The sequence below is a fragment of the Thamnophis elegans genome, chromosome 17 (assembly GCF_009769535.1).
Source record: "Thamnophis elegans isolate rThaEle1 chromosome 17, rThaEle1.pri, whole genome shotgun sequence".
Classification (NCBI taxonomy): domain Eukaryota; kingdom Metazoa; phylum Chordata; class Lepidosauria; order Squamata; family Colubridae; genus Thamnophis; species Thamnophis elegans.
Window position 1 is genome coordinate 12,245,065 of NC_045557.1, and position 21,640 is coordinate 12,266,704.

At 48.6% G+C, this 21,640-nt stretch overlaps 1 protein-coding gene across 3 annotated transcripts in view; it reads left to right on the plus strand.

The window, feature by feature from the left end:
- The window catches only part of ATG2A (autophagy related 2A), a 75,765-nt gene extending 57,851 nt beyond the window's left edge, over positions 1-17,914 (plus strand). For all 3 annotated transcript variants that reach the window (XM_032233918.1, XM_032233919.1, XM_032233920.1), the window contains 10 exons: positions 1,206-1,403; positions 2,471-2,572; positions 6,399-6,483; positions 8,887-9,013; positions 10,242-10,314; positions 13,826-13,908; positions 14,781-14,902; positions 15,019-15,173; positions 15,920-16,072; positions 17,229-17,914. In XM_032233918.1, the coding sequence (XP_032089809.1) occupies positions 1,206-1,403; positions 2,471-2,572; positions 6,399-6,483; positions 8,887-9,013; positions 10,242-10,314; positions 13,826-13,908; positions 14,781-14,902; positions 15,019-15,173; positions 15,920-16,072; positions 17,229-17,465 (1,335 nt within the window). In that variant the 3' untranslated portion in view covers positions 17,466-17,914. The remainder of the gene's footprint in view (positions 1-1,205; positions 1,404-2,470; positions 2,573-6,398; positions 6,484-8,886; positions 9,014-10,241; positions 10,315-13,825; positions 13,909-14,780; positions 14,903-15,018; positions 15,174-15,919; positions 16,073-17,228) is intronic.
- Positions 17,915-21,640: the final 3,726 nt, after the last annotated feature.

Genomic DNA, 21,640 nt, shown 5'->3' on the forward strand with positions numbered 1-21,640 from the left:
CTGACTCATATTTATGCGTGACCCGTCAAAAGCGCGGACGGCAAAAGCGCGATCGACAAAATCGCGCCTTTGACGTCATCACAGCGCGACGAAAAAGATCGAAAAATTCAAATAAAAATTAATAAAAATTAAATTAAAGCAAGCCGATTCACATAAAGGTAAGGGTTAGGTTTAGGGTTAGGGTTAGGGTTAGGTTAAGGGTTAGGGTTAGCTTTAGAGCGTTAGCGTTAGCGTTAGGGTTAGGTTAAGGGTTAGCGTTAGGTTTTTCGTTACTTTAACGGTTAGGTTTAGGGTTAGGTTTAGGGTTAGGTTAAGAGTTAGGTTTAGGGTTAGGTTTAGGGTTAGGTTTGGGGGGCTTAGGGTAAGGTTTTCGCTTTATTTTTACATTTTTCGAACTTTTTCGTCGCGCTGTGATGACGTCACAGCGCGCTTTTGTCGAGCGCGATTTTGTCCTACGCGCTTTTGTGGTGGAACCATATTTATGATGGTGTCCAGGGGTCACGTGATCCGCTTTTGCAGCATTCCAACAAGCCAGGTCAATGGCTGAAGCCAGATTCACTTAACAACAGTGTGTCAGGCCTGCAGCCATCTTTTCTTTTGGGTCTTTGGCCTGCCATACTTTCTATTATTCTATTATGCATTTTCTATTATGGGAAAACGGGAGGGGGGGTTGTACGGTGTTAGATGCTATGTAGCCATAACAACATTCTTTCTAGAAAGCCAAGGTCATCCTTTGTCTCTGCACCTGGCCAGAACTGGATGGGTGGAAGCTGCCAGCGTGGCAGTGGAAGATGGGACCATGGGATGGACTTGTGGGTGAGGGGGGGCAGGATCCTGAACTTTCAACTGGGTGGGGAAAACCGGGAAGCTTTCAGATTCGGGTTTCCCCAGATGGGCCAACATGGCTCTCTTCATAAATTGGAACTTTGAGCAATACTTTGCCTCGGACTCTGATTTACTTTTTGATCCTGACACAGTGTTAATCAATTCAACAACTGCAGTGATTCACTTAATAACTGTGGCCAGAAAAGTTGTAAAAGGGGGCAAAGCTCACTTAACAAATTTCTCACGTAGCAACATAAATTCTGGACTCCCTTGCGGTTGTCCGACTTACGAGGACTACCTGTCATGAAGATGCTCGGAGTCATCTGTGTACACATCTCTTACTGTGCCAGTGACGCTCCGCTCTTCCTCTCTGCTCTCAGGTGAGTTTCCAGCACGAATCCTACTCGGCTGGAGCCTCCGAGAAGCCGTGCCTGGAATCGGAGGAGCAGCCCTTAGCCAGGCAGGTGTTCCTTGTCCAGGAGCTGGAGATCCGAGACCGCCTGGCCTCCTCACAGATCAACAAGTTCCTCTACCTGTACAGCAGCGAGCTCCTGCCCCGGCGGGCCCATTCTAACATGGTAAGGACCGGATCTCCCTTTGGAGCAGGAATGTGCCCGTTGTAGCCAAGGCGTGGTGAAGCTTCCCTGGGCCTCTGGCCAGACCAGATGTGTTGGGCTTAGTGTACAAAGCTACAGAATAACAGTGTTGGAAGGGACCTCGGAGGTCTTCTAGTCTTGCCCCCGGCTCAAGCAGGAAACCTTATGCCCGGGATGGCGAACCTATGGCACGCATGCCACAGGTGGCACACGGAACCATTTGTCAGGGCACGTGAGGTGTTGCCCCGTCAGCTGGCCAGAGCGCATGTGCACACTGGCCAGCTGAGTTCAGCCTTTTCTGAAGCCATTTTTTGCCCTCCTCAGGCTCCAGAGGCCTTATAGGAGACTGGGGAGGCCGAAAAGAGCTTCCCCCTTCCCTGGAAAGCCCTCCGGAAGCTTCCCTGAAGCCTCCGGAGCGCAAAAAAACGGCCCTATGGGCAAACCGGAAGTTCGGAAATGGACTTCCGGTTTGCTCGGAGGGTCGGTTTACGACCAAACTAGAAGTCACTTTTTTTTTTGCTCAATTTTGCTCCCCCCCCCAACCCCCAGAAGCATTCTATAAGTCTCCTAAAAGCGATGCATGCCCTTTTTTTGAGGAAAAATGGACCGGTTTTTGCCGCCCCCCCCCCCCCCCACTACACCCCAGAAGCACTCTACAAGCCTAAAGGCAATTCATGCCCCTCTTTTTTTGACAAAAAAACGGGCCCGTTTTCGCGAAAAATGGGTTGTTTTGGGGAGGTCTGCAGAGTGCTAACCCCCTTTTTTAAAATTTTGCCTCTTCAAAATGTTGGTGCGTCTTATACTCCAGTGCGTCTTATACTATAAAAAATACGGTAATACTCCTCCTTCCTCCTAATTTGCCCACAACAACAGCCCTATGAGCTGGGCTAGGCTGGGCTGGGCTAGTAGCCCATCTGCAAAAGGTTCAAATCCCTGGAGTCTTTAGGGCAGTGCTTCCCAACCTTGGCAACTATAAGATAGGTGAACTTCAACTCCCAGAATTCCCCAGCCAGCAATTCTAATTTTCTTCCCTATTTTTTTTGTTTTAGCTCACCATCAAGGCTCTTCATGTCTGCCCCGAAGCTGGCGTGGGGGGTCCCGAGTGCTGCCTGAGAGTCTCCCTGATGCCTCTCCGACTCAACATAGATCAGGTAAAGGACGTTTCCCTGTTGGTGGGGGTCACAAGCTCAGTCAGGAGTTGTGAGACGGTGGAGGAATTTAGCTCCTTGCCACTAAGCTACCTTCCTTTACATGAATTGGGCAAAACCAAGACGGGAAGAGGAGGGGTGTCTGGATTCTTCCAGTTTTGCAGCTCAGGCTGACCTTTCCAGGCTTCCTTGGGAAGGATAAGGGTAGGTGGGAAAGATCTTAGGAAAAGAGGGCAAGAAATCCTGACTAGGGAGCAATTAGATAAGGGGCAAGTTAGCCCAGAGCTGTATAACGGGCGAAGAAAAAGGCTCAGAAGAAACCCTCCCTAGTTTTAGTTTCTCAGGCTGTAAAAGGCGCAAAGTCACATGGCCCAATCATGGCAGCATCCTCAGGGCGCTTCATTCTTGATTGAATGAAGCTCTAGGGAACCGTAGGATAAGAGACAGCTTAGCCCATAACTGTATAACAGGCAAAGAAAAAGGCTCAGAAGAAACCCTCCCTAGTTTCTCAAGCTGTAAAAGACACAAGTGGAAGATTTGTATTTTCAGAATTGAAAGATTCTATTAGTGAAGCTTTAGGGAACAGTCAGATAAGAGACAGCTTAGCCCATAACTGTATAACAGGCAAGGAAAAGGGTTCAGAAGAAACCCTCTCTAATTTCTCAGGCTGTAAAAGACACAAGTGGGAGTTTTGTACTTTCAGAATTGAAAATATTCACTGTAGCTTTAGAGAACAGTCAGATAAGAGGCAGCTTAGCCTAGAGCTGCATAATGGGAGGAGAAATAGGCTCAGAAGGGATCCACCTTCCTTTCTCAGGCTGTAAAAGAGTTTTTTTTGGTGGGGGGGAGTATTGTACCTTCAGACTTGCAAGATTCTGTCAATGTAAAATAGAGGTAGTCCTCTACTTACGACCACAATTGAGCCCAGAACTTATGTTGCTGAGTGAGACATTTCTTCAGCGTATTTTGCCCCACTTTACGACTTTCCTTGCCTCATTGGTTAAAGCGAACCACTGCAGTGCTTCGATTAGTAACACGGTTGTTAAGTGAATCTGGCTTCCCCACTGATTTTGGTTTGGTGAGGAGGTCGCCAAAGGGGAATCATATGACCCTGGGATGCGGCCACCGTCATAAAAGTGAACCAGCATCCAAAAGTAAATCCCGTGATCGCAGGGAAATCCTTGCAACCACCATAAGTTTGCAAAAAGTCATTTTCTTCAGTGCTGTTGTAAATTTGGTCATTAAGTGAACTTTTTTGAGCTGAAGTCCACCTTTGAATTTGGTTGTTTTTCCTCTCTGGTCCCCCCTTGAGTCGGAGGCATCTGAGTTGGTGCTTCCAAGGGAGAGAAAGATGTTCCTTCATCCCTTCTCTGCTCGCTTCCAGGGTTCCCACGGATGCCCTAATTAAATCATTAGCCTCGAGCCAAGCTTCAAAAGAAATCCAGTTATTCATGAGGAGCAACATGTACCCTGATGTATACTCACAATGGGAAACTATTGAGATTTAAAGACAGAATCACAAATTGCGGGCATGTAAGGATGTATAATTATATAAATATAGTGATGAGAATAGCGGGGAATTGTAACCAGGTCTACATCTCGGCCAAAACTAGGCTGGGGGAGGGGGTGGGTTTAAAAGCACAATGACTATATGTATATATGTATAAAAAAAAAGAAAGAAGATATATGTTAAAATTAAATATGCATATTGGAAAGGAATTATAAATATCGTCAACATAAAATGGAGCTCGCTCAGAAGCTGAAATACACCAAGTAAATGAGAGGAACAGCGTGAAGTAGAGGAGGGAAGTAAGGTTGAGGTTTGAGGTTTGTTTTATTTATATGCCGCCCTATTCCCTACAGGGACTCAGGGCGGCGAACAACTCAAGCGGGGAAGGGAACATACAAATACAAGACAAGCATTTAAGATAGCCAACAACCACACCTGTCGAGAGGGGAGGGGAACTCATCAACCCCAGGCCTGCTGACACAGCCAGGTTTTGACCGCTTTTCGGAAGGCCAGGAGAAAGGTGAGGGTCCGAATCTCCGCAGGGAGTTCGTTCCAAAGGGCCGGAGCTGCAACAGAGAAGGCCCTCCCCTGGGTAGTAGCCAGATGGCATTGGCTGGTAGATGGAACCCGGAGGAGGCCGACCCTGTGCGATCTAATGGGTCTTTGGGAGGTAATTGGCAGCAGGCGGTCTCTCAAGTACCCAGGTCCAATACCATGAAGGGCTTTATAAGTGATAACTAGCACCTTGAAGTGTATCCAGAGACCAATTGGAAGCCAGTGCAGCTCGCGGAGGATAGGTGTAACGTGGGTGTATCGAGGTACACCCACAATCGCTCGCGCGGCTGCATTCTGGACAAGTTGAAGTCTCCGAATACTCTTCAAGGGCTGCCCCATGTAGAGCGCATTGCAGTAGTCCAGTCTTGAGGTCATGAGGGCGTGAGTGACTGTTGCGAGTACCTCCCGGTTCAGGTAGGGATGCAACTGGTGCACCAGGCGAACCTGGGCAAATGCCCCCCTGGTCACAGCCGACAAATGATGTTCTAAAGTCAGCTGTGGGTCCAGGAGGACTCCCAAGTTGCGAGCCCTGTCTGAGGGGCGTAAAATTTCACCCCCCAGCCAGAGTGATGGAATACTAACCAAATTTTTGGGAGGGAAACACAACAGCCACTCGGTCTTGTCTGGATTGAGCACAAGCTTGTTAACCCCCATCCAGACCCTGACAGCTTCCAGGCACTGGCACATCACGTCGACCGCTTCACTGAGTTGGCACGGGGCAGACAGATACAACTGAGTATCGTCCACGTATTGATGGTATTTTATCCCGTGCCGTCGAATGATCTCACCCAGTGGCTTCATGTAAATGTTAAACAGGAGGGGGGACAGGACCAAACCCTGAGGAACCCCATATTTCAGAGGCCTAGGGGTCAACCTCTCCCCCCGACCAACACCGACTGCGACCTGTCCGAGAGGTAGGAGGAGAACCACCGAAAAACGGTGCCTCCCACCCCCACCTCTCGCAACCGTCGCAGAAGGATACCATGGTCGATGGTATCGAAGGCCGCTGAGAGGTCAAGGAGCACTAGGATGGAGGGATGACCTCCATCCCTGGCTCTCCAGGGATCATCGGTCAGTGCGACCAAAGCGGTTTCCGTGCTGTAGCCAGGCCTGAATCCAGACTGAAAGGAGTCCAAGGGAAGAAGAGAGGGATAGGAGAGGGGAAGGGAGAAGAGGGAGGGAGAAAGGAGGAGTGGGAAGCAGGGAGAGAAGGAGAGAGGAAGGGGAAGTAGAGAAGAAAAGGATGACAGAGGGAAGAAAGGTAGGGAGGGAGAGGAGAGAGGGAAAAGAAAGTAATGGATAAGGTACAAATATGGTGCATGGAGAGCAGAAGAACCAATAATTGTTTTTTTGGGAGTTGATGGTAAGGTAAATTGATGTAAACATTTAATAATACAATATGTTGGCTATGTAATAGTATATATGTGATTGTATGCTATGAAAATGGAAAATTAAAAAACTTAATATGCAAAAAAAAGGAGCAACATGTACCCAAGTGAAGCCAACTCTGACCCCACAGCCCAGTTATGACCCTGTTTCCCACATTCTCCAATGGAGCACTTTTGCAGGCTGTAGAGATCACTCCCTCTCCGGCTGCTGTGGGTAACCTCGGAGACAGCCTTGAGAAAGATATGCCTAGAATGTGCTTCTGTTTGTGGCTGCTGTGCTGCGTCATCAGTTTCCCACCAACCCTCCTTGTCTATGGCAACTCAAGAGCAGGCCAGGGCATGCGTTGCGAGTTGACCCTCTTCTTGTCCTCCTTAGGATGCCTTGTTTTTCCTCAAAGACTTTTTCACCAGCGTGGCAGCCAGCATCAATCCTGTCATGCCCATGGAAGCCGGGTCTGAAGGTAAGTCCCTCCTTACCTTCAGTGATCCGTGGTGGTGCAGGGATTAGGATGCAGTACAGTAGGTTAACTCACTGCTCACTCCAGGAGTTCGATCCTGACCAGCCCAAGGTCGACTCATCCTTCCAAGATTGGTAAAATGAGGACCCAGATTGTTGGGAGCAAGAGGCCTAGAGAAGGCTTTAAAACACCATGAAGCAGTTTAGAAGTCTAATTGCTGTTGCTATCTATCTCCCCCCTCTCCACCTATCCCTCTATCTACATATCCATCCATCCATCCCTGTGTTTATATATCCATCCATCCATCCATCCATCCATCCATCCATCCATGTATTTATCTATCCCTCCCTCCCTCCATCTATCCATCCATCCATGTATTTATCCATCCATCCATCCATCCATCCATCCATCTAGCTATTTATCTATCCCTCTATCTAGCCATCCATCCATCTATCCATGTATTTATCCCTCCCTCCCCCTCCCTCCCTCCCTCCCTCCCTCCCTCCCTCCATCCATCCATCCATCCCTGTATTTATCTATCCATCCATCCATCCATTTATCTATCCCTCCCTCCCTCCATCCATCCATCTAGCCATCCATCCATCCCTGTATTTATCTATCCCTTTATCCATCTATCCATCCATCCATGTATTTATCCCTCCCTCCCTCCCTCCCTCCCTCCATCCATCCATCCATGTATTTATCTATCCCTCTATCTAGCCATCCATCTAGCCACCCACCCATCCATCCATCCATCCATGTATTTATCCATCCATCCATCCATCCATCCATCCATCCATGTATTTATCCATCCATCCATCCATCCATTTTTTATCTATCTAGCCATCCATCCATCTGTCTCTCCTAGAGCCATGGTGGCACAGTGGTTAGAATTCAGTAATACAGGCTAATTCTGCCAACTGCCAACAGTTCGATCCTGTCCAGCTCAAGGTTGATTCAGCCTTCCGTCCTTCCGAGGGCAATAAAATGGGGACCCAGATTGTTGGGGGCAAGAGGCTGACTCTGTAAATCACTCAGACAGGGCTATAAAAGCACTGTAAAGCGGGATATAAGTCTTAGTGCTATTGCTATTTTATTCTATTCTGTTTCTATTTCATCTTCTAATTTTCTATTCTATTCTGCATTCTATTCTATTTTTTATTCTACCCTATATTCTATTCTCTACCTATTCTATATTCTATTCTATCCTATTTAGTATTCTATTAGGTTCCATTCCATTCTACTCTGTTTTATTCTAATCTATTCTGTATTCTATTCTATTTTCTATTCCATTCTATTCTGTGCTATGCCATGCCGTGCTATTTTCTATTTTGGTTGACTCAGCCTTCTGTCCTTCCGAGGTGGGTCAAATGATGACCCAGATTGTTCGGGGCAAGAGGCTGACTCTGTAAACCACTTAGAGGGGGCTGGAAAGCACTGTGAAGCGGGATATAAGTCTAAGTACTACTGCTATTGCCCTTCCTTCCTTCCTTCCTTCCTTCTTCCTAAAGGTTGGCTCAGCCTTCCGTCTTTCCGAGGTGGGTAAAATGAGTACCCAGATTGTTGGGGGCAACAAGCTGACTCTGTAAACCGCTTAGAGAGGGCTGGAAAGCATTGCAAAACGGGATATAAGTCTAAGTGCTACTGCCCTTCCTTCCTTCCTTCCTTCCTTCCTTCCTTACTTACTTACTTACTTACTTAAGGTTGACTCAGCCTTCCGTCCTTCCCAGGTGGGTAAAATGAGGAGCCAGATTGTTGGGGGCAACAGGCTGACTTTGTAAACTGCTGAGAGAGGGCTGTAAAGCATGCAAAGCGATATATAAGTCTTAAGTGCTACTGCTATTGCTATTACGTGGCCTTCTATGCGAGCTAGGCCAGAGTTCCCCAACCTTTTTCCGGGTCGGTGGCCCAGAACAAGGAGAAGTGGAAACAAGGGGATGATTTTGTGGGAGGGGGTTTGCACGAAGACTTGCTTGAGTGGGATTGTGAATACTTGTGACGACGTTTACGCAAGTGGGACCACGAGGATCCATACCGATGCTCCTGCGAGTGGGGCTGTATTGCCCACAACGCTCGCACCGACAATTGTGCAAGAACTCTCTGATCTGTGTGGACTGGCTGGCCACACACACAGCCCAATGGCAGTTCGGCCACGGCCTGGCAGTGGACCGCAGCCCACAGGTTGTGGACTCCCAAGCTAGTCCACCTGGTTGGTAGAAAGGGACCCTGGGAAATGTAGTTTTTGCCCTATCGAGAAGTTTCCCAGCCTCAATTGCAGTTCTTCTGCGTTTGTCTTTCTTTGGCTGGGGATGATGGGTGCTTGTCTCAAATCCTGAGTGCGGAGAGGGGGGTCGGGAGGACGTTTGTGAGACAAGAAGGACCTTCAAAAAGGGGTCACCCCTCCAGGTCGGGCCGAGTCCCCTGGAAAGGACTCCCAGGCAGCTGAGAGGATGATGTCGACTTCGGTGGAGACCACGACCAGTGAGAACAGCTCCAATGCTTCCTCTTCCTCCGAGCAGCCCATTTATTTCCGGTATGGATGCAGGCGGGAAGGGGGCTGTAGGGGTGAGAAAGTGGATGGGGACCCCCAGTGGAACAAGGAATACCTCCCCCCCTCCGGGTTCGAACACTGGTTCCCATCCTCAGCAAATTGGGTGGATTTCAACTCTCAGAATGCGAGATGAAGTCCACCCGTCTTCCAACTTGCTGAGGTCTTCCAACTTGCTAAATAACAATCTAGCATCCATCAAATTTTGGAATTTTAGCATTTCGAGGCAGGACCGTTTAGACGAGCACGCTGGGTTTTTGATTAAAACAATTTCCAAAAGTGTCATGCAATCAAGGCCACACTCCTTCTCCATATTTGTGTGTGTGTGTGAGAGAGAGAAAGAGACACAGAGAGAAAAGAGAGAGAGAAAGAGAAAAAAGAGAGAAAAGAAAGAGAAAGAGAGAAAAAAGAGAGAAAGAGAGACAGAGAGAGACAGAAAGAAAAGAGAGGAAAAGAAAGAAAAGAGAAAAAGAGAAAGAGAGTGAAAGAGAGAAGGAGAGAGAAAGAGACACAGAAAGAAAGAAGAGAGAGAAAAGTGAGAGAGAGAAAGAGGGAGAGAGAAAGAAAGAGACACAGAAAAAGAAAGAAAAAGAGATAGAAAAAAGATAAAGAAAGAAGTGAGAGAAGGAGAAAAGAGAGAGAAAGCGGGAGAGAGAAAGAGACACAGAGAGAAAGAAAGGAGACAGAGAAAGGGATTCAGAGAAAAAGAGAAAGAGACAGAAAAAAAGAGAAAGAAGTGAGAAAGGAGAGAGAAAGACACAGGGAAAGACACAGAGAGAAAGGAGAGAGAAAAGAGAGAGAGAAAGGGAGAGAGAAAGATTCAGAGAAAAAGAGAAAGAATGAGAGACAGAAAAAAAGAAAGAGAAAAGTGAGAGAAAGAAAGGAAAGAAAGAGAGTGAGATAGAAAGAGGGAGAGAAAGAGACACAGAGAGAAAAAAGAGAAAGAAAAGAGAGAAAGAAAGAGAGACAGACAGACAGACAGACAGGGATCTTTCAAAGAGATGGGTGTTAATCACAAGCAGTTCTTGACTTACGACTGTTCTCTTAGCAACAGCTGAGACCTATTACAGACCTCCTTGGGGAACTGTCGACAGATTTTCCATTAAGGATGGGGGGGGGACCTTCGCTCCAGAAAGCCTCTCCTCCTCTCCCTGCCTCCCCAAAATGAGGAAGGCTCTCCTGTCAGCTGTTTTTCTCTCTTCCTCCTCCTCAGGGAATTCCGCTTCACCTCCGAGGTCCCCATCTGGCTGGATTACCACGGAAAGCACGTCACCGTTGACCAGGTGGTGGGTAGCTAAGTCATGCCGAGCCCTTCCCTCCCCCAGGTTAAAGAATCTGAGAAGGACAGAGTTGGGAGGGACCTTGGAGGTCTTCTAGTCCAACCCCTGCCTAGGCAGGAAACTCTATCCTGTTTCAGACAAATGGCTATCCAACATCTTCTTAAAGACTTCCAGTGTTGGAGCATTCACAACTTCTGTTTTTTTTTAATTGAATTTTTTTTTTTAAAAAAAACCTTTACAAATGTTTACTTCCCTCCCCCTCCCCTCCCCACCCAAACCCCTCCCCTCCCAACCTTCCCTCTCCCGACTTCCCAGAACCAATACAGGGTATAAATCTTTAACAAAAATATTCTAAAGTAAACTTAAAAGTAAAAAATTAATATCCTCTATCATTTGAGCTTTAACTCCTCTTTGCTAGGCTAACTCTAAACAGATTATATCATTCCTTGCTTCTTCAGTCATAAACTATCTGGAATTTCTTAGTCCCATATTTGTTTTGAGTATAGTCAATCCATCTTCTCCACTCCAGTTTATATTTCTCATTTGAGTGGTCCTTGAGATATGCTGAAATTTTAGCCATCTCTGCTAGGTTTGTTACTTTTAATGTCCATTCTTGAATAGTAGGCAAATCTTCCTTCTTCCAGTATTGCGCCACCAACAGTGTTGCTGCTGTTATTAAATGCAAAATCAAAAATGCATTCACAACTTCTGGAGGCAACTTCTGTTCCACTGATTAATTGTTCTCATTGCCGGGAATTTTCTCCTTAGAAAAACCAAAAGGGACAAGTACAGATTAGGTGAAACCTGACTCAAAAACAATAACGGTGAGAGGGAGCTTGGAGTCTTACTGGACGATCCCTTCAATGTGAGCCAGCAGCCAAAAAAGCGAATACAATCCTGGGTTGCATAAATACAGGCAATAGAATCAAGATCACGCTTTATAAAGTCACACCTGGAATCCTGCATCCAGTTTTGGTCACCATGATACAAAAAAGGTGTTGAGGCTCCTGAAAAAAATGCCAAGAAGAGCAACCAGGATGATGAGGGGACGGGAGGCTCAAACATTTGAAGAACAGCTGCAGGATTTGGGTTTGGCCAGTCCAGAGAAAAGAAGGACTAGAGGGGGACATGATAGCAGCCTTCCAGGATCTGAGAGGCAGCCCCAAAGAAGAGGGGGGGTCGACTTATTTTCCAAAGCACCCGAGGGTAGGACAAGAAGCAATAGGTGGAATCTAATCAAGGAGAGAAGCAATCTAGAACTAAGGATAAATTTCCTAACAGTGAGGACAATTAACCAGTGGAACAGCTTGCCACTAGAAGTTCTAGGTGCTCCATCATTGGTTTTTAAGAAAAGACTGGACAGTCACCTGTCTGAAATGGTAGTATGTCTCCTGCTTGAGCGGAGGGTTGGACTAGAAGACCTCCAAAGTCCCTTCCAGCTCTGTTCTGATTGATTGATTGATTGAAATGGTACAGTGTCTCCTGCTTGAGCAGAGGGTTGGACTAGAAGACCTCCAAGGTCCCTTCCAGCTCTATTCTGATTGATTGATTGATTGATTGAAATGGTGTTGAGTCTCTTGCTTGAGCAGAGGGTTGGACTAGAAGACCTCCAAGGTCCCTTCCAACTCTATTCTGATTGATTGATTGATTGATTGAAATGGTGTTGAGTCTCCTGCTTGAGCAGAGGGTTGGACTAGAAGACCTCCAAGGTCCCTTCCAGCTCTGCTCTGATTGATTGATTGATTGATTGATTGAAATGGTGTTGAGTCTCCTGCTTGAGCAGAGGGTTGGACTAGAAGACCTCCAAGGTCCCTTCCAACTCTATTCTGATTGATTGATTGATTGATTGAAATGGTGTTGAGTCTCCTGCTTGAGCAGAGGGTTGGACTAGAAGACCTCCAAGGTCCCTTCCAACTCTATTCTGATTGATTGATTGATTGATTGATTGAAATGGTGTTGAGTCTCCTGCTTGAGCAGAGGGTTGGACTAGAAGACCTCCAAGGTCCCTTCCAGCTCTATTCTGATTGATTGATTGATTGATTGATTGAAATGGTGTTGAGTCTCCTGCTTGAGCAGAGGGTTGGACTAGAAGACCTCCAAGGTCCCTTCCAGCTCTATTCTGATTGATTGATTGATTGATTGAAATGGTGTTGAGTCTCTTGCTTGAGCAGAGGGTTGGACTAGAAGACCTCCAAGGTCCCTTCCAACTCTATTCTGATTGATTGATTGATTGATTGAAATGGTGTTGAGTCTCCTGCTTGAGCAGAGGGTTGGACTAGAAGACCTCCAAGGTCCCTTCCAGCTCTGCTCTGATTGATTGATTGATTGATTGATTGAAATGGTGTTGAGTCTCCTGCTTGAGCAGAGGGTTGGACTAGAAGACCTCCAAGGTCCCTTCCAACTCTATTCTGATTGATTGATTGATTGATTGAAATGGTGTTGAGTCTCTTGCTTGAGCAGAGGGTTGGACTAGAAGACCTCCAAGGTCCCTTCCAACTCTATTCTGATTGATTGATTGATTGATTGATTGAAATGGTGTTGAGTCTCCTGCTTGAGCAGAGGGTTGGACTAGAAGACCTCCAAGGTCCCTTCCAACTCTATTCTGATTGATTGATTGATTGATTGGAATGTAGGGTCTCCTGCTTGAGCAGGGGGTTGGACTAGAAGACCTCCAAGGTCCCTTCCAGCTCTATTCTGATTGATTGATTGATTGATTGATTGAAATGGTGTTGAGTCTCTTGCTTGAGCAGAGGGTTGGACTAGAAGACCTCCAAGGTCCCTTCCAACTCTATTCTGATTGATTGATTGATTGATTGATTGAAATGGTACTGTGTCTCCTGCTTGAGCAGGGGGCTGGACTAGAAGACCTCCAAGGTCCCTTCCAACTCTATTCTGATTGATTGATTGATTGATTGATTGAAATGGTACTGTGTCTCCTGCTTGAGCAGAGGGTTGGACTAGAAGACCTCCAAGGTCCCTTCCAGCTCTGCTCTGATTGATTGATTGATTGATTGATTGATTGATTGAAATGGTGTTGAGTCTCCTGCTTGAGCAGAGGGTTGGACTAGAAGACCTCCAAGGTCCCTTCCAACTCTATTCTGATTGATTGATTGATTGATTGATTGATTGAAATGGTACTGTGTCTCCTGCTTGAGCAGGGGGCTGGACTAGAAGACCTCCAAGGTCCCTTCCAGCTCTGTTCCGATTAATTGTTTGAAATGGTGTAGGGTCTCCTGCTTGAGCAGAGGGTTGGACTAGAAGACCTCCAAGGTCCCTTCCAGCTCTGCTCTGAATGAGTGCACACAAACGTTTCATTTATTTTCCTTTATTTCTATTTCACATGACTCCACCGCTGGCCTCCCTCCAAAATGTTTGGTGTTTTGTCCCACAAAACATCAAACTGCCAAAGCAGCGCATGACAATTAAACCGCCAAGGGTTAAAATGCTGGCATGGAAACATTTGAAACTCCATAATAAATATTTTCCCCTCCTCTCCTGTTGCTTCCTCTCCTGCCAGGGCACCTTCGCTGGCATCCTGATCGGATTGGCTCAACTCAACTGCTCTGAGCTGAAACTGAAGAGACTCTGCTGTCGACATGGGTAAAGACACACACACACCCCCCGTTACTTAGGGGGTCAGGGAAGCATGGGGCAGGCTTCTAACAATACATCCCCTGTTGCCCTGAAAAAAAAACCTCCCCGGATAATAAGCCCAATTGGGCTTTTGAGCACAGGCACTAAAATAAGCCCTCCCTGAAAATATTGCAACACAGCAGCAGCCATGGGGTGACCACGCTCGCCACCTCCTGCACCCCAAAAATAATAAGACCTCCCTGCAAATAAGGCCAAGTGCTTATTTTGGGGGGGGGGGTATCAAAAGAAAATAAGACCCTGTCTTATTTTTGGGGTAGCACGGTATTATCTGGAGGCTTCCGGATATTATCTGGGGGGTGGAAATCATGCTAGGGCTTATTTCCCAGTGAGGTCCCATTTGGGGGGAAACGGGGCATCTCCAGTCTTCAACACAGTCCTTTCAACAGTGCCACACCCATTGGCATCACTCAGGTGACCCTGAGGACACAGATAGACTTCCAAGTGGCCTCAATGACCCTCTAAAAGGATGCAAATGACCAGCTGTCTGCAAAGAGGATAAATCCTTCCCTTCCCCACCACTCGGTCAGAAGTGAAGACGTTTCTTGGATGAGAGGCGAAACATATTTTAAAAAGACACAAATAAACCTCCAAGTGGCCTCAACGACCCTCTAAAAAGGATGCAAATGACCAGCTGTTTGCAAGGAGGATCAATCCTTCCCTTCCCCACCATCCAGTCAGAACTGAAGAAGCTTCTTAGTCGAGAACCGAAATGTCTTCAAAGAAAAATCAGAAAGTCCAGTGGCCCCTTGAAAAAAAAATAAAAACAACCACACCTTTGAGATGATGACCTGTATGCTGTCCCTCCTCTCTCTTTCCAGGCTGCTCGGAGTGGAGAAGGTGGTCAGCTATGCCCTGACCGAGTGGCTGATGGACATCCGTAAAAACCAGCTGCCGGGCATCCTAGGAGGGGTGGGGCCCATGCACTCCTTCGTGCAGCTCTGTGAGTAGCCCCCTCCGCTGAGCTTTTCGGTGGGAAGTGGGGGTGGGGTGGGTGTTGCACACCTTTCATCTCCTCACCCCCTCCCTTTTTTTCTCCTCCTCCCCTCCCCCTCCCAGTCCACGGCCTGCGAGACCTCTTCTGGCTGCCCATCGAGCAGTACCGCAAGGACGGTCGCATCATCCGTGGCCTGCAACGTGGTGCTGCCTCCTTTGGCACTTCCACCGCCTCGGCTGCCCTCGAGCTCAGCAACCGCCTGGTGCAGGCTATTCAGGTTTCCGGGGAGGGCTCCACTCAGGGAGGGAGGGAGGGAGGGGTCTGCCACAGCCCAGCCCAAAACTGGAGGGTGGGGGAGCAGCTGAATCTAGACTCAGGAGTGGGCAACTATGGAGATGGTATGACACGTGGACTTCAACTCCCAGAATTCCTTTACCAGGCAAATGTACCACTTTTAGACTTCAATTCTGAGGTGGCGCAGTGGTTAAATGCAGCACTGCAGGCTACTTCAGCTGACTGCAGTTCAGCAGTTCGGCTGTTCAAATCTCACCGGCTCAAGGTTGACTCAGCCTTCCATCCTTCCGAGGTGGGTAAAATGAGGACCCGGATTGTTGTTGGGGGCAATTTGCTGACTCTGTAAACCGCTTAGAGAGGGCTGAAAGCCCTATGAAGCGGTATATAAGTCTAACTATTGCTATAATTCCCAGAATTCCTGAACCAGACAATTGTACCACTTTTAGACTTCAACTCCCAGAATTCCCTGAGCTAGGCACCTACCACCTGTGAACTTCAACTCTCAGAATGCAACCATCCCACCTGTAGACTCCAATTCACAGGAATCGAAACGCAGGAATTCTGGGAGTTGAAGTCCACAGGTTATACACTCGCCGTAGCTACCCAGCCTTGACCTACACACCCCCCCAGTCTGCCCCTCCTCCGTGGAAAACAGCCCTCCCCTCCCTTAGAGATGTCCGACCTTTCCCTCTCTCTCTCTCTCTCGCTTCCTTCCCTTCCCCCTCTCAGGCCACAGCCGAGACCGTCTACGACATCCTGTCCCCCACGGCTCCACCGTCCCGCGCCCTGCCGGACAGGAAGTACGTCCGCAAACTACGGCGGGGCCATCAGCCTGCAGATCTACGCGAAGGGGTAGCCAAAGCCTACGACACTGTGCGCGAGGTGAACTTCCTTGGGATTGCAGACGAGGGTTGGCGGGATTTAGCCCCGTCTTTGGCTAGTTGGGGTGGGCGTCTGGCATCCTTCTTTTTACCCCCCCCCCCCCCCAAATCTTGTTTGATTCCCGGAGACTGCCTGGGCGAATCCCTGCCGAGCTTTTTCAGAAATTGTCCCTTTGCCGTTGTCTCTTTTTGGGGGGGCTCAGAGACGGTGACCGGCCCAAGGTCACCCAGCTCAGCTGGACTAGAACTCCCAGCCGCCTGGTTTCTAGCTGGCTGCTTGACTGACCGTATCTAATTGGCTGTCCTCATTTTAAGCGAGTCCATGGCCACTAAGATACTCCACGGCCGTTAGGCGAACCTGTGGTTTAACTTATCTTAAAACAAGAGGGACGCATCAGTTTTCGGTGAAAAAAATATGGTCGCTCGTGATCATGTGACTGCGGGATGATACAATGGGGCGCCAAAGCCGGCCGGTTGCTGAGGTCCCCCCCCCCCCAAATGCATGCAATAACAGGGTTGAAAAGGTTCTTTGGAGGTCTTCTAGTCCAATCCTCCTGCTCAAGCAGGGGACCTCATACGAGTATGCCTCACCTGAAACCATTTGTTTAGCCAAGGTTCAAAGTTACAGCAGCCCCAGAGAAAGAGACTTCGGACCATTTCCCACACTTATGACTCCGGATGCCTGACAATTGACTCACAGTTATGACAGCCGCAGCGTCCCTGGGGTCACGTGATCCCCTATTGCAGTGTTTCTCAACCTTGGCAACTTGAAGATGCCTGGACTTCCAACTCCCAGAATTCTGGGAGTTGAAGTCCAGGCATCTTCAAGTTGCCAAGGTTGAGAAACACTGCCCTATTGCAAACTTCTGACAAGCAGAGTCCACGGGGAAGCCCAAGATTCACTTAGCAGCCATGTGACTCACTTAACAGCTCTAATTATTCACTTGACAACGGTGGGTGGGAAGCTCGTAAAAACAAAAAGTATTTTTTACATTTTTTAAAAAGCAAAAAAATTCACTTAACAAACCAGCTGGCTTACGAACATTAATTTTGGGCTCGATTGTGGCCGTAAGACGAGGACTGTCTCTACAATCAACCGAGCAGGGACACCCCCTGCCCCTAACTCCTCTTTCCTGTCTCTCCATCCCCCCCCCCAGGGCGTCATCGACACGGCCCAGGCCATCTGCGACGTGGCTGCTCGTGGGCACGAGCAGAAGGGCATCACGGGGGCCGTGGGCGGCGTCCTGCGGCAGATCCCGCCCACCGTGGTCAAGCCACTGATCGTGGCCTCCGAGGCCACCTCCAACCTGCTGGGGGGCATGCGCAACCAAATCAAACCCGATGCCTTGAAAGAGGAATCACTCAAGTGGCGCTTGGAAGAGAGCCAGGATTAGCGGGTGGGGGGGCTCCTTCCCCCCCACCTCGGATCCGAACCACGGACCCAGGCCCGCGTGGTCTTTTGCACAGCCACGGAGGAGGCGGCCCCAACTGTGAGAAAAGGGGGCTTCGATACGGCCTGGACACGAGCCCACCCACCCAGCCAAGGGATCCCGGACAGGCTGCGTGGGATTGGCCGCCGTCTCCTCCCGCCTCACCCTTATTTCTGTACTTTGGGGGGGGGGGTCTCCCGCTGGGGCCCCTCTCCCATTTGATGCATGGTCTGCAGCTGTGTTCTCTCTCCCTCCCCCCCCCAAAAAAAACACTCGGGGAGGGGGCAGGAATGGAAAGAAAAACAAGAAGTATAAAGGATGTGACTTGTTTTCAGCTCCCGCTGGCTTGGATCCTGGTCAGATCCTGGCTTAATGGTTGGCAAGATGGGCTCTTTGGATTGGGGACAGCTTGGACAGCCAAATAAATACAGCCGTGGTGTTTGCATCCCCCTGATTTTTCTGCCCCTTCCGCGTGGCAGGAAAAGGAACAACCGGACGGATTTCCAAACCGCTCCAGGTTCAAACAGGCGTGTTTTTCCCCGAAGGAGCCGAGTTCGAAAGAGTTGAGCTGGCAGTCCTGCGGTTGCCCAAATGCCATTATGACTTTATCTCTTTTTTTTGGGGGGGGGGGGACTTTCTGGGAATTCTCTCCTGCTTAGCATTTGCCGAGACCCGGCTCCAAACCCTCGAAGGCAAAAGATGGTTTATTGTTTGAGGCCAAATGTGTAACGTATCCAATCAAGGTTGTTTTTTAAAAAAAATAATAAGAAGAAGAATAAGAATAACTTGAGTTTCTTTAATCCCAGTTTTGCTTCAATCCGATCCATGATGGGTTATAATCTTGGCAGATTGTTAGATCCTTGAGTTTGGGTGGATCTTTCGATTGTGGTCACCAGAAACAGGCATGGAATCCCACGTGTGGTATAAACACCCGGCTTTAGTCCTCGACTTACAACGATTCATTTAGTGACTGTTCAAAGTTACAACGGCTCTGAAAAATGGGACATGCCCGTTTTTCACACTTGCGACCGTTGCAGCACCCGCTGAGTCACCTGCGCCGAAATTTAGAGGCTTGGCAACTAACTCATACTTACGACGGTTGCAGAGTCCTAGGGGCACATGATCCCTTTCTGATGAGCAAAGAACGGAAGTTATGGGAACTTCATCCTTGGAAGCGTTCAAGAAGCGACTGGACATTTAGGTCAGAAATGGTGTAAGGTCTCATGCTTGGGGGGTGGGGGTGGACTAGATGACCTAAAAAGGTCCCCTCCAAATCTGTGAATCTGTTAAAAAAAAGTCAATGGGGAAACCAGATTCACTTAACCAGGTTCCTAACTTAACAAAAGCAACAATTCACTTAGCGACTGCGGCAAGAAGCGATCATAAAATGAGGCAAAACTCATTTAACAAATGTCTGACTCAGCATCTCCATTGTGGTCGTAACTTGAGGATTACCTATATTAGTATTCGTGCAATGTTTTTAACAGATTAACAGGCTTGGAAGGGCTTTATAAGTGACGACTAGCACCTTGAAGCGTATCCGGAGACCAATCGGAAGCCAGTGCAGCTTGCGGAGGATAGGTGTAACGTGGGTGTATCGAGGTGCACCCACAATCGCTCACGCGGCTGCATTCTGAGCGAGCTGAAGTCTCCGAATGCTCTTCAAGGGCAGCCCCATGTAGAGCTCATTGCAGTAGTCCAGTCTTGAGGTCATGAGGGCGTGAGTGACTGTTGCAAGTGCCTCCTGGTTCAGGTAGGGACTCAACTGGTGCACCAGGCGAACCTGGGCAAAGTTGCGGAAGGCAGATTCACTTAGCGACCATATGACTCACTTAACAATGGCAGTACATAAAATAAAAAAACCCACAATAAAGTCACATCACAAGGCGGCTCACTCAACGTGGCTTACTGATGGAATGGCCCAGGCTCAATTGTGGTCGTATGTTGAGGACAGATAAGTCTTTGCCTTACTATCTAATTCATTTAGTGAGCCTCCAAAGTCACGATGACCCTGGGAAAAATGCCCGCTTTTCACACTTAACGACCGCTGCCGCATCCTCACGGTCACACGATCCAAATTCAGAGGCTTGGCGACTGGCACGTACTTACGACGGACACAGGGTCCCCTTTTGCGCCCTTCCGACCAGCCAAAAGTCAATGGAGGGGAGCCAGATTCGCTTAACGACCGTACGACTTCACAACGGCAGCGATTGGCTTAACCACCGTGGCCAGAAGGGTCGTAAAACGGGGCAAAACGTCTCCCTTAAACCAATGCCTCCCTTAGCAAAGAGAGAGGTTGGGCTCGATCGTGGCAGTAACCCAAGGACTACCGATGTATTCTGCAAAGTGAGAGCAGAGCAGAGACCGGCCAGCAGAGGGCAGCCTGGCGCCATCTGGCGAAGAAGCTGCTGGTTTCCGGATTGCAGCGGCTGAGATTCCCACCCACCCCTTCCCCCGCCTGCCACCCCCCCTCCTCCTCCTCCTCCTCCGTGCAATTACTCAGCCCCTTTCCTGTAAACTGTAGTAGCAACGCAGAAAGCGCTTCCTCCTCGCGGCTCCCCTCCTCCTCAGCCTGCAGACGTTCTCCATGCTGCAACTTTGCAACTTAACTTGCCTGCATGGGGAAGCCCTTGCAGGAATTGGGATCGTCTTAATTTAATTTAAATCTAATTTAAAATAACTCAGGGGCTGCCCCAAAGAAGAGGGAGTCCAGCTATTCTCCAAAGCACCTGAGGGCAGGACAAGAAGCAATGGGTGGAAACTAATCAAGGAGAGAAGCAACTTGGGAACTAAAGAGAAATTTCCTGACAGAACAATTAATCAGTGGAACAGAAGTAGCCTCCAGAAGTCCTCCAAAGTCCTTTCCAGCACTACCATGCAATGATTCTAGGAGTTTGGGTGGGGAGTGGAGTAGAAGACCTCCAAGGTCCCTTCCAACTCCGTTATTCTGTAAGGATCTCCTGCTTGAGCAAGGGGGCTGGATTAGAAGACCTCCAAGGTCCCTTCCACCTCTGTTATTCTGTAAGGATCTCCTGCTTGAGCAAGGGGGCTAGACTAGATGACCTCCAAGGTGCCTTCCAACTGTTATTCTGTAAGGGTCTCCTGCTTGAGCAAAGGGGGCTGGACTAGATGACCTCCAAGGTCCCTTCCAACTCTGTTATTCTGTAAGGATCTCCTGCTTGAGCAAGGGGGCTGGACTAGATGACCTCCAAGGTCCCTTCCAACTGTTATTCTGTAAGGGTCTCCTGCTTGAGTAAAGGGGCTGGACTAGAAGACCACCAAGGTCCCTTCCAACTCTGTTATTCTGTAAGGATCTCCTGCTTGAGTAAAGGGGCTGGACTAGAAGACCCCCAAGGTCCCTTCCAACTCTGTTATTCTGTAAGGATCTCCTGCTTGAGTAAAGGGGCTGGACTAGAAGACCTTCGAGGTCCCTTCCAAAACTCTTATTCTGTAAGGATCTCCTGCTTGAGCAAAGGGGCTGGACTAGGTGATCTCCAAGGTCCCTTCCAACTCTGTTATTCTGTAAAGGTCTCCTGCTTGAGCAAGGGGGCTGGACTAGAAGACCTCCAAGGTCCCTTCCAACTCTGTTATTCTGTAAGGATCTCCTGCTTGAGCAAGGGGGCTGGACTAGAAGACCTCCAAGGTCCCTTCCAACTCTGTTATTCTGTAAGGATCTCCTGCTTGAGCAAGGGGGCTGGACTAGATGACCTCCAAGGTCCCTTCCAACTCTGTTATTCTGTAAGGGTCTCCTGCTTGAGCAAGGGGGCTGGACTAGATGACCTCCAAGGTCCCTTCCAACTCTGTTATTCTGTAAAGGTCTCCTGCTTGAGCAAGGGGGCTGGACTAGAAGACCTCCAAGGTCCCTTCCAACTCTGTTATTCTGTAAGGAGCTCCTGCTTGAGCAAGGGGGCTGGACTAGAAGACCTCCAAGGTCCCTTCCAACTCTGTTATTCTGTAAGGATCTCCTGCTTGAGCAAGGGGGCTGGACTAGAAGACCTCCAAGGTCCCTTCCAACTCTGTTATTCTGTAAGGATCTCCTGCTTGAGCAAGGGGGCTGGACTAGAAGACCTCCAAGGTCCCTTCCAACTCTGTTATTCTGTAAGGATCTCCTGCTTGAGCAAGGGGGCTGGACTAGATGA